This window comes from Varanus komodoensis, unplaced genomic scaffold (genome assembly GCF_004798865.1).
Source record: "Varanus komodoensis strain SLA01 unplaced genomic scaffold, ASM479886v1 scaffold3, whole genome shotgun sequence".
NCBI lineage: Eukaryota > Metazoa > Chordata > Lepidosauria > Squamata > Varanidae > Varanus > Varanus komodoensis.
In genome coordinates, this window is record NW_025335761.1 from 1,044,332 (window position 1) to 1,057,189 (window position 12,858).

Sequence of the window (12,858 nt, forward strand, 5' to 3'; positions counted from 1 at the left end):
GGGCGACTCTGGGCCAGTCACAGACTCTCAGACCAGCCTCACAGGATTGTTGTTCTGGGGATAAGATCAAGAACTGGAGGAGGAGAATGATCTAAGCTGCTTTGAATTTTTTAAAACGAAAAAGGTGAAATATAAATCAAATAAATAAGTAAAATGCTACATGATGTGGATAAGAGTGGGAGGTACACTTAAATTGGGAGGGGGGTTGGTTTTATCAATTTGAAGTAAACCTTGGTTACTACATTGGTTGTTGAGGCTCAGGCTAATTGTTTTGGTATGAATGCATGTGTATGGGTTTTGTTCTTGGCATTCATTGAAATCTGGGAGGTGTTCACGTGCATTAGCCTGGGACATTGGAGGGGCAAGATAATGATTAACAGCTTTTTAAAAAAAATTCACACATGTGAGGCTCTGAAACAGACAGTGCCTGATAATAATAATGTTGCTGCATATGCACAGCTGTGTACCTCTCAATCATCTATTTCAGTTAATTGTGCCAGGGGAAGAGAGATACCTTGAACCCTGGTGGCAGTGTGTTTTGCCTTTAGCAGGAAGCACTTGCTTGCTGGAGCAACCCAAGACACTAATCTGATTGGCTGGATTTATTTTGCTTGCACAGTATTCTGTCAGCCCCCCCAACAGCCGAGCTGGAGCCCCTGAAGAAAGGACAGGTCACTCAAACTGATGAGGTAAAAAGCAGCGACTACAAGCCCCTCTTGTAAACCTAATCCATAGCTGTTAACATGTTCTGGGTTCTTGTTTTCTTTATCTAAACAAAGATGACTTTAATGTATTAGCTTGGTTTTGTGACCTGTGCCGCATAATCAAGTCAAATGTTCAGATTTCATGTCTTTCCCCCATATTTTCCTGCCACAAACCCACAAGTCTCCTCCAGCATTAAAGGCTGTGAGCTGGGAGGCTTCTGCACAGCACAGGGTCACAGTGTTCTTACTTCAGCAGGGAAGACTTTTGCTCAAGCCTGGTGTGGGCTACAACATTGTGGAAGCCTTTGGGGACTTCGCCAATAGAAGCGCCACCCATTTCTAGGGAGCAGGATGTTCGCTCATCCCAGTACATTCCTGGAATGTGTTCCGCAGCTAATTGTTTTCAGTCAGTTTAATTCAAAGTAAAGCTTCTTTCAAGCTAATTGGATCGTTCAATTTTACCTCTTTTAAAAAAATTCTAAGCCACCCTTCTTCCTGACAGCTGCCGGGATGAATTGATTTTCTGTATTACTGCCACACATTTTAGGGAGGGTTTGTTTCTCTGTCGGTAAGCACATGTTAAGCACATATTCAGAATATTCTAGGTTTAATCCCTGGCATTTCTAATTAAGGACCTGATGCCAGTCCACGCATAGTAGAGTACGTTACACCATTTCAAACTGCAAGGGCAGGGGTGGTGGTCAAGTTTTTAATGCTGTGCTCTGCTTTAAGAAATCCCTGCAGGTGTGAGGGACATGAACAATAGAGAGCAGGCTGGATTAGAACCTTCCTCTCTCCCTTCTGGGTTGTGCTAGCGTGTTTTCTATTTACTTGCAAGGAATTAGTGGGCTATGTTGGTTCTCTACCAATGTACATGTATTGAGTTTTCAAAAACTAGTGTCTCAGCCTGCATTATGTGACTGCCACCCTAAGCTGTGGCATACGGTGAGAGGAGCTCTATTTGAGCTTGTAGAGAGCTTTGATGGTATTGGTAGACAATGAGTCTAATTCCACATAAGATGGATTTTTATGGATTCCTGGTCTTTCTTACTTCAGTTCTTCTGTTTTCATATGTGTCTGTGTTTCTAGGCAGACATGGGAATGACGTATGGTGAACTCTCTGTCTATGGCAAACTAAGGAAAATAGCTAAGGCTGGACCTTACAACATGTTCTGTAAGCTGATCACAATGTGGAAAGAGATCTGCACCCCAAGAGAGGTGAAAATCAGTCTCAACACTCACACAGACACACCTGTACTAAACCTCTATCTCTGTATAGTTGGGGAACAAGGTTTGTGGATTGGGATGCTGGATAGTTAAGTGGGATGACATTAGGTGCTATGTGTGGCATGAGGTGGGAAGACGAAACAAGCAACAGGTGTGAGAGGGACATTACAACAAAACTGAGGAGAGCAGGAAATATATTAGTGCATTAGCCCCAGATTGATTATAACGCAGCCATCATCTTGCAACAACCAGAAAATTAAAATTAAAAATGGTTAATGTTGTGGTATGCCTAAGGACTGATATAACTTAAAATACAACATAATAAGTAAATCTGTAGGACCAAAAAATTCAGTGAACTAAGTCCCTCCAAAAAAAGTTTGGGGTTTCTGTGGAAACATGTACAGGGTGCCTCTACTTACAAACACAAAGTGAAACAAAGTTTCAACAAAGCCATCTCTCTTCATTCGGTCCTTTAAGAAATCTGCTAAGATGCACCAAGTGCTCTGATGGAACTATTTGCCCATTTTTTTGTTAACCATGGTTTAAAGATAGTGTTCAAATCAAGGTTTGGGCTAGCTGGGCTATGAGATCTGAATTTACCCAACCATCGTTCTTAGTCACAATTCATTCTCCAAAGGCCATATAAGCAAGAGTTGTGAGTAGACAGAATAAACAAACAGTCTATATGTTTTTGGAAGTTCAAATCAGATTATAAACTAGAGTTAGTATGAACCTTGTTTAGTACTGAAGTCTAAATTGAATGACAGTTGTAGATTCCTGATGGTTATTTTTCAGTTATGAAGGCCCATATCTGCTTGCTAGCTGTGGCTGTATTCAGGAACACTTTCTGTTTCATACAAATGCTTTTCCAGAAGAGAAGCAGGTGCGTTGCACACTGGTTGTCCATCCTGTCCCTTGTCCATCCTACAGTGCTGTAAACTGTAGACTTGATGACAACTGGTTTGATAACACTGTCTGTAGTCGAGTAAGGTTGGGCACAGCTCCAGTCTGTAACAATTCAGCAGCTGTTGCAGGATTGCAGCCCTTGAAAGTCTGAATTGCCTGTAAGTGGCAGGCAGTTTGTGTGTTATACAATCTGAAACTTTGAATGTATTCTCAAATCTAAGTATAATAGATATGCGCGAACAATTATATCTACCCAGGTATGTAGAACTACAGTGCCCTCTTTTTGCATCTAGAATTCTGATTAAGGTTTGAATAAGTCTAGGTTTTTTGGACCCTGAAATATTGTGCTTTGTACACCAGGTGGCGTCAAAGGTTAAACATTTCTTTCGAATGTATTCTGTCAATCGACATAAAATGACTACCCTAACCCCATCCTATCATGCTGAAAACTACAGTCCTGATGACAACCGATTTGATCTGAGGCCTTTTCTTTATAATACTGCCTGGTCCTGGCAGTTCAGGTGTATAGATGAACAGGTAAGTATGAACCTATTTTTACTGTTTTAGTGCCATAAATGTTGTGATATTTGAATACATTCAGAGAAGTGTGGTTAGTAATATAAAACTCCAATGGACATACAATAATAAGTATAAAGCACTTTTGTATCCATATGTCTATTTCTACAGTTGCTAAATGTTAAGGAGGCCCTAGTAGGTCTTCAGCTCATTTTAATGTCTGCTGCATTTTTATAGGCCCTTTGACTTGAGGTGCATCGTACTGATGGAAAGTCACCCAAGCCAGTCCTCAAACTTCATCGTCAACCTGTAATTTGAATCTGAGCTTCCTATGAGAACAATACTTGAGCCTATTTTGTGCTCAAAACTATCTAGCTTCCAGACAGGTTTCTGATCCATTATCTATGGATGTCCAAATCCTCTTTCTAAGGGACCAGTCATCTGTTTCCTAGCGCAGTTTTGTGTGTGTGTGTGTGTGTGTGTGTGTGTGTGTGTGGCCTAGAAAGGCAAGAATGCTTCTGAGCATTCATCAGTCCCCTTACAGTCAGGACAACATGGATGGCACTGTGTGACCTCCACTTGTACGCGTGCCCAGTGACAGTGGACAAAACCTTGTCTTCCAAAGCTTGTGTTCTCTCCTGAATAGACCTTCATGAATGCTGTTGGGCATTCAGGGCCATGCAGCCTTTTTTCTCTTGCAAAGCCTTTTCTTACACTTGGACAAATACAAGCTAAACTAGCCAAGGCACCATTTTTAAAAATGTTTTATTCTTTTCCCTTTGGGAAGTTTAAACTGATTTTTTCTTGCCCAAAGGAAGGTTAATTGGAGCACAGTTGAAGTCCTGCTTTGCATCACACTTTAGCCTTGAGGTTCATAGAGTTTCAGAGCTGGATATGATTCTGTACTATGACTGGGGACTAAAGGTATGGAAAAGATCAAGCAGCCATAATAATTATGACTTGCTAGTGGTCCTCAGTCACAGCCGTAACATTATTTTAATATATTTTCTTTTGCTGGACAGAGGAATGTTAATACCTCCACATTTTCCCTGCCAAAGATTTTACACCTTGGTTGCCTTTAATAATATGTTTATGCATGCAATAAAACGCTAATTCCCACCTCCCTGAAATGCCAGACATGCTGTAATAGTATCTGACTTCCTGGAAACTCAAGATAAAAGATGCCATGTGTTCTTTACCTTTTTTTTGTTTAAGTCTTGTATTGTTTTTCCATCATTTTTTCCACAAGTAGACCTGACCCAGCCTCAATGAAGTCAAAAGCAAAAAAGAAAAAAATGCTAACTGGCTTCAATGAGAGCTCGTTTGGCTATTATTGCAGGGTCATATTTTTAAAATTGTTCTGTGCCTGTAAGAATTTATGGGCAAGATTAATCAGAGCGTTCATATCTAATTACCCAGCATATTGGTTCAGTCATTAGACTTTGCCAGATGCCCATATGCAGTATGGTCAGAACTTGCAGCCTTGTGGGGAAGCTGGCCTGCACCACGTTTCCATGCCCCACTTCTTAGCTTCAGGGGAGAGGGCAGTCCTAGTTCCTGTCAATTCAGAATGGTTCCTTGCAGCCAGCTGGGTGCCTCTAGCTCACGTGCGCCGTGCATAGGCCCATGCCACATACATACATATACAAAGCCCATGGTTTGTGCAGCTGAAGGGAAGGTGGCATCATTTGCTTTGTGGAGCTGTGCAGTTCCTAATGCTTCGTTATTAATTCCCACACCAATTCCCTGCCTGTCTTCTCTGCTGGCTTAATTTTAAAGTCACGCTAACCACAACCAGTGCAGACACAGAGTGGTATCCTAACTGTTGCTGTGGGTTTTAATGCAATGTTGTATGAATGTTGTGGGAGTGAGCGGTCACCACCCTGGCAGCCAGCCCCACCTGCGCACCCTTGTGGGGGAGGGGGAGGGAAACAGCAGGTGTGCTAACTCACCAGATGTGCCAGATTGATGCTAGGCTGCACCCACGGTCGCTGGATGAGCAGCTCTGTGCTCTGCCTCACAGAGCCATGTTATGATGCAGTGTACTGTTCTGGCCATTGCACCCAAAAAGGGACACTGTACAGTAGGAAGGCATTCAGAAATGGGCATCTGAAATGATCAAAGGGCTAGAGGAAGGCTGCAAGGTTGTTTCGCTTAGAAGAAAGTGAGTAAGGCAGATGTGATAGAGGTGTACAGAAATGTGTGTGTCGTGCAGACAGTAGATAGGGAGACATGAAGCTGTTTGGTGGGAGATTCTGACAGATAAAAGAAAGTCCATCACATAGTGCATCATTAAACTATGGGATTTGTTGTGACTGGATGTAGTGATGGGGGAGCAGATGCGACAAGATGCCTTGGCCCAGTCAGTCACCAATGGGAGACTGGTGCCCAAGTACAAGGTCCCAAGTGTTCTTGCCATCTAGCCCCCAAGGAGCCACTCTGGTGTAGTGGTTAAGAGCATGGGACTGGGACTCAGATAACCTGGGTTCTAGTCCCTGCTCAGCCATGGAGCCAACTGGGTGACTTTGGGCCAGTCACAGACTCTCAGCCCAACCTACCTCACAGGGCTGTTGTTTTGGGGATAAGATGGAGGAGGAGATGTAAGCTGCCTTGAGCCCTTTGTAGGAAAAAGGCAGGATATAAATCAAAAAATAAAATAAAAATAAAAGGAGCAACCGCCACCCTCAGGGTGGCGCTAGAAACTTTACTGAAAGGAAGAGACAGAGGGGAAGATTCAGTTTGGGTTCAACACTTTACATGGGAAGATGCTTCTTCAACTTCAGTAGCAGGCGATTTAGAATTTATACTGTTCTGCCATCTGTTAAGCTTCAAGAAAAGAATTGCACTTCAAAGGGTTCAACTTTAGTTTGGAACAGGGAAGGAAAAGAGGGATGGGACCAGCTCATGACAGCTGTAGGCATAGGGATTCAGCTGTTGACAGACCAAGAGTTTTCTGTCTGCAGTGCTGAAGGACAGTTATCCCTCCTTGTCTCATTGGGCTTCTGCACTATTCTTGGCACATGGGCTGCTCATTCTTCTACCTTTGTTCATAAATACATGAAAGCATTTGCTTGTGCATGCAGGAAAACTGTGGCTTAAAAGGAAGATTTGGACAAAGTACAGTTTGCCTGGTTTTGATGTAATGCCATCTGAGCGGGAGGGTGTAACGTGGTGCCCTGCAGCAGCAGTGGGTTGGACCCGATGGCCTTCATGGCCCTTCCAGCTCTACAATTCTATGATTTTGCCACTAAATTAGAGGATTCAAGTGGGGGTGGGGTAGAGAGAGAAGGGTGAGGGAGAAAGCAGTACACAAGTACAGGATTTGTGAACATAGTGGCAAACCATGGTTTAGTGTTAACATTTAATTATCCTGGTGATTATTTTGACTTACATAATGTGGTGGTTTATTATCCATATATTTCTAGCATTGGGAATTAACTTTTCATTATGTGCTAGGAGGCCTCAGCTGTAGCCCGACATGTTAACACACCACCTATAAAAGCCTAAGTACATTGGGCAGCATATGATGGGTTTTTAATAATTTTCTTATTCTTGATTGTTTAAAATTGCTTAGTTACCCGTATGCATGTGTTATATCTCTGTATATATGTATATGTAAATAGCTTCTATAAATAGTGTTTGTTTGTTGCTTGGTTTTTAATTTTTGCAAACTGCCCAGAGAGCGTCAGCTGTTGTGTACTGTAGAAATGTATTAAATGAAACATGACATGGAAATATGGGTTATAAAACCCCTAGTGGTTTCCTGCCCCCACCCCACTCCCAAGGCAAAGTCCCTTTAGAGGGTGCAACGTGGAACAGAGAAGAGACTGAGTGTGTGTGCTTGCTTACTGCATCTTTGTTGCCAATCACCTTCTCCCAAAGCTACCTTTGCTTGAAATAAAACGGGTTGTTACAAACATTTGTGGGTAATGTGTAGTTTGGCTCTCTGTCCTGGCATTGTCTGGACTCTTAATTTTGATCAAAGGGTAAGTGACTGATAAAATCTCTGATTTACAGGTTTCTAAACTCGAATCTAAGGAAGTGAACCCAAACCCTGGTGATGTAGCTTGACTCTTTTCCATCTTTTTGCTGTGGATGTTGCAGATACGTAGTGTTTGGTATAAGCATCCAGCAACTCATTATGAAGATCCGAAGAGATCTGGAAGGTTTATCTTGGTGTTTTTCAGAATAAAAAACTGATTTTAAAACATAATATATCCAACTTGAAAATAAAAAAAATCTTTAAAGAGAAAATACAAAATATATGCAGAACATTCAGAATTTCACTGAATATGTACATGGAGGGTTTTCTTCAAAATTACTCTTCCTGTTAAGGTTCATCCAACATTTTCCTGTGAAAATAATATTAGAAACTGCATTCTAAAGCTTATCTGAATCTATAGTATGATTAGTAAGTTCCTGAAATTATGTCTAATTACCGATTCTAATCTCATCCTAGTAGGAGCAATCCTATGGCTATTAGATGATATCTGTGTGTTCATAGGAGGCTTTGGAGTCCCAGCTCCAACCTCAGAAATTTGCTCTGAAGCAAGTCAGAGCACCCTTAGTGCAGCTCCAAAGTTGCAAAAGCAACCTTAGAGACTGCATTCTGGGGTGTTCCAGGGAGCAGGAAGAGGAAAGCAGAAGCACTGCCAGCATACATAGTATCCCGGCAGTGCTGTAGCCTCCCCTCCTTACGCTGCGGGGCTAGGAGAAACCGGCCATAAGTATTTGGCAGGGCAGGACAAGCACAGAAGCGACCTTTGCCTCTGAAGTACATCTGCCCTCCTCCATAAGATGCCTTTTGTCGTCCAAGTTCAGAGCATTACAGGCAGACACAATGGACTAGATTGCCTAAATTTCATTTTGTATATATAGATTTGAATTAGGCAACATGTTGGTCAACTACTCAAAAAATCTGGATTGTCCTTTCCAGGTGCTCAGCCTGCACATGTGGGAATTAAGGGAGGGCAGGAATGCATGTAAGTGATATACCCCCCCACCCCCAATGCTTGAGCAACTTTAAAGACCTCTGTGTGCTTAGTGGGATGGTCTTCGGGGGTTCTAAGTGTCCTTGGATGAATGTGCTACTTGGGAATTTTCTAAGTGTCATGTGTTCAGCCAGTGATGCAATCTAGTAATTTTAAGCCCTGGACTTGATGGTTTTATGCTGGGCTCCCTTTAGATGGTCATGTTTTTTCCTTAGTTCCTCACCACCCCATGCTTCACAACTGGTTTTGCAGCAAAAAATCAAAAACTTGCCTTGCAGTCCTTAGAAAAAAAGAATAATACTCTGAACATGTGTAGTTTTGCATTTTAAATTCACTTAGATCATAGCACTATTGTGACTATTGGAGTTTACTTTTCCTAAACAGATGTTAAACACATTTATTTGGGAACAGAAGCTGTTGAATGAGAAGATAATATATATTTAAAGTAAAAATAATAAAATCTGTGACTGCATGTGCCCTGTAGGCTGCCCACTAGCTCTAAAATGTTTCGAAGTAAGGACAGCACTGCTGTGAAGTAGTATCAGTCCCGGTGGCTGGCCCACATGCTGATACAGGGTGTGTTTGCCACTTTCCCATCACCCACTGCTCTCTGGATTGACATTTGGGGAATGAGGGGTGGATTTGGCCCTGCAGTGCAGCCCAAGTCTTACTAGGGCATTGAGCTGAACACTTTTACAGCCACTCTGTAGACCTTTGTGATCAACAAGTCAAGACTTACAAGGGTTTGGATGCTTTGGGATGTTGTGCAGGGGTGGGGCTTCCATGTGCACCCTCAGTTCCACCATGCATTTAACTCTTGTGTTTACAGGCTGAACACCTGCCCAATCTGGCCATCTAACAGTACGATCATATACCCTTAATCAGAAATCATTCCCATTTAAATCAGTGGGGCTTACTCCACAGTAAGTGGGTATAGGATTGCAGCCCAAATTACATGGATTTATTGCAGTGCTCTGGCTGGGTGGTGGTAACTTTTAGAACATGAGTAGTAGATGTGTCTGAGGTTTTGGATGAAACATAAAATTTTCAATACTTGGAAGCTGTTGGAATATATGGAAATAATTAATATGACCAACACCAGTCATAGCAACTCAGCCTCAGTTCGGGAAAATATTTGCTCCTCTAATGAACAGTCTGCATATGATTTCTCTCTTTTAACTGGTTGAACTGAAATAATAACATTTTACAGCTACTAGCACATGTCGACATGAAAAATGATTTTGTTAAATTTTATTCTGCAATAAATTCACATTTTAATGACTCTAATTGGCTCTGTTTTTATTTTTCATTTTTTTGTTATTTATATAGGTTTAACTACCCTGGTCTGGTGGCTTGGACAGCAAATTGAGGACTTGATTAAGCATGGTAGTGGTGATTAATTTTAAACATGGATATAACCCTGTTGACGTCAGATTTGTCTAAACAGGGACTTTTGGGTTCTGTTTTTGGCATAGGAAGTTATTTGCTATGTGGTATCGAATAATTTAGTTCAACTTTAAGCTTTGTGGCTTGTTTGTAATTATATTTTTTAATGTTACTCTGGATAGCTGCCATCTTGCCTCCCATGATGTGATAGGGTAGGGATACATTTAACTATGACATTTGTGCCTATCTCTGCTGATTTCTAAGCAGTAATTGCAAATCTGTACCCTATAGTGAGCCAGCTGGTGGCTTAGTCTGGACCCCAGGGGCTCCCCTTCCCCACCCCGGCCACCAGCAGGGTACTTGAACCCAATGAGATACACCTTCATGGGTCCCTTGGCTGTTCATTCTCATTGCCTGACCTGGTTGTGCCTCCCACAGTTGGCACTTGGGCAGAAGTCAGTTATGGGGACCCTTTTTATGTCTCCAGACTGACAAAATCCAGTGGCTAAGCTTTTCTTGTACTGTAAGATGAAGATCCAGCACTGCATATCTGAATTCCCCTGACAACGAGCGAACAAACAAAGAACAAACCATGCCACTCACTGAGGGTTAAATTCATTTAGTGCATCTCACTGAAAATAGGAAGTTCCCCATGTGTCCTCAAAATCTGCTCTGAAAGGTTGAGGGACCTTCTAGGCCAGAATTTGTGAGGGCACTGGAGGGAAGGGTCAGGGTCAGCATGCAAGCAGGACCTGTGACAGTGGACTGTGCTCAGAACATCCATCCATCCATCCATTTATAAAATTTGTATGCTGTCCAATTACTAACGTCTCTGGATGGCTAACAGCATAAATTGACAATCCACTCTGGCTGCAAATTAATAAAATATAATAATAAAATTTGATATTAAAACATACTAAAATATTGATTGAATAAAAAGGTCTTAACCTGGTGCCAAAAAACATATGATGACGGCGCCAGGCAGACCTCTCTGGGGAGCACATTTCAGAGATGTCCACACTATTGTGCTAGTTTTACATGTACAGGCATTCAATTTTTACTTCTTTGTGGAGGAACATTCAAAGGTGCAGGCTTGACACCTGCAGCTTTGATTCTGCTGATTATACAAATTGTCCCATAATGGTGTCTAACTGCACAATCCTATACATGGCTACTTGGGGAAAAGTCCCATTGCTTTCAATGAAGTTTACTCCCTAGTAAATATGTTTAGAATTCTAGCCTTAGGGTAATTTCATAAGATTTCCATGGTATGAAAACACAAACCATTGCCTAGCAGCTCTGTGTATGGTTCCTTGTTGTTAGTAGTATCAGCCAAACAACATGGTACCTATTGCCATAGTCCCAGCATCTCTAGTTCTCTGAATAGTTTGCAGAAGCATCACAGAGCAAGAGGAGACTGCAGAACGGATTCTTCAAGCATTTAGAGCTACTTCTCATTAAGTGTTTAAGGCTACAGTTCTATGTATGTTTAGACAGACCAGGCAGAGAGGCCAGGCAGAGTGATGCAACCTCCCCTTCAATAGCAGAGGACTTTGATAACACAACACCTGTGTCAACTAAAGGTATTTGAAGCATGTGAGTACCATCTGGGCTGTGTTACTAATTCTACACTGAAGCCGACATTATTCCACCTATGGCGTGTGTATGTAGCCAGTCATGGAGCCCATCTCCACCACAGCGACATCTGGGCAGAAGGCCTTTAGTATGGGGTGTTTTGAAATTTTAGTAGGGACAGTTTGGCTGGGGTGATTGTAGTGGGTTTCAGTATGTGCTGGAAGATGCTGGTGGATAATCAAGAGAGTGGTAAGTATTCCTCTATCAGGATGGTTATAGGCAGCAGGAGGAAAGGGGTGGAGTGTTAGTTAATATATCCAGTGAGGAAAATATCAGGCATCTTATGCTTGTTCCCTATTCTGATTTCCTGCCCAGCCAGGTAATCTCTTGTTTTACCAGCCTGCCTTTGGGTCTTGTGGTACTACTGCTACATGTTAGGCCAGTTCACAATCTTAATCTCCCTCATCCATGATTTAATTCTGGATGAAGGAACGAACCTAACTTGTATAACTGAGAGCTGAGTGGGTGAAGAGGAGGAAGTTAGTTTCACCCACCTGAGTCCACCTTGGCATCTGATACTAGATCAGCACAGACCTGAAGGTTAAGGAAGGAGGACTGCCATGGCCTGTAGGGATTCCATCTTTATTCCCAGGCCTCCTGCTCTGCTTTACTGCTAATTTTGAGTGTTTGCATCTGGTCTTGTGAACCTAGGACAGTTTAGGGATTTTGCTGGTGTACCTAATACCCTGCTACCCACCAGTCTCCCTGTCTAGGCTGCTAGAGATAATTTTGAATTTGGTATCGAGGATTCCCAAAATGCTTGTTTTGCAGGACTTCAACATCTATTCCAGAATTAACCAATATGGTGAAGCTGAGGAATTCATGCTCGCATGACAAGCAAACAGCTGTCCCAACATGACATTGGCCAGCACATGCTCTGGTCTGGATTTGTTTTTCTCAGTTGGGCAGAAAGAAGGTAAGCCCCAGTGGTGTTGATTTAGCAACTACCTTGTCATGGACATGTCACTTACCTGTTGAGGTTAGACTTTCAGTAGGTTTCCCTTTCACAAGAGTGGAGAACCCATTAGACTGGTCTGCACCTAGAGACTAATAAAATCTAAAACCCTAAACACCTCTGTGGGATTTTCCTGTTGGTATGAATGGAGCCCTGTTGAAACCCTTTCACTTATAATTCTGAATATGGAATTGACTTGGGCAGTTGACATGATTGCACCTAAGTGTCCTCTCTCACTTGGCAGAACCAAATTAGCTCCTTGATACACCTTGAAATTGAGGGCAATGAAGCAAGTGGAACATCAACTGGAATGCAAGTGGAGAAAGACTCATAATGAATCCAGTCAAACACTGGTTATTTAAAAATGTTAGTGCTTTGACAGGAAAAGACCATTCTAGTTGTGGTTTATTCAACAGAGCCTCTAATAAACTTCTGTATATGATAATGTCTCTCCCATGCTCAAACAGCCTCATGCCCTAAAAGACATCCCCCATTTTGATTCTTAAAGTAGGAAACATAAAATTGAAAAAATCCCTTA

The 12,858-nt window shown here is 42.1% G+C and overlaps 1 protein-coding gene across 4 annotated transcripts in view; it reads left to right on the forward strand.

The window, feature by feature from the left end:
- The window catches only part of NADSYN1 (NAD synthetase 1), a 32,038-nt gene extending 22,407 nt beyond the window's left edge, over positions 1–9,631 (forward strand). For 3 of the 4 annotated variants that reach the window (XM_044436637.1, XM_044436640.1, XM_044436639.1), the window contains 4 exons: positions 620–689; positions 1,794–1,922; positions 3,198–3,374; positions 7,371–9,631. In XM_044436637.1, coding sequence (XP_044292572.1) covers positions 620–689; positions 1,794–1,922; positions 3,198–3,374; positions 7,371–7,424 — 430 coding nt within the window. In that variant the 3' untranslated portion in view covers positions 7,425–9,631. Of the gene's footprint in view, positions 1–619; positions 690–1,793; positions 1,923–3,197; positions 3,375–7,370 lie in introns of those variants that run through there. The other variant, XM_044436638.1, reaches the window with a different exon arrangement.
- The last annotated feature ends 3,227 nt before the right edge of the window (positions 9,632–12,858 follow it).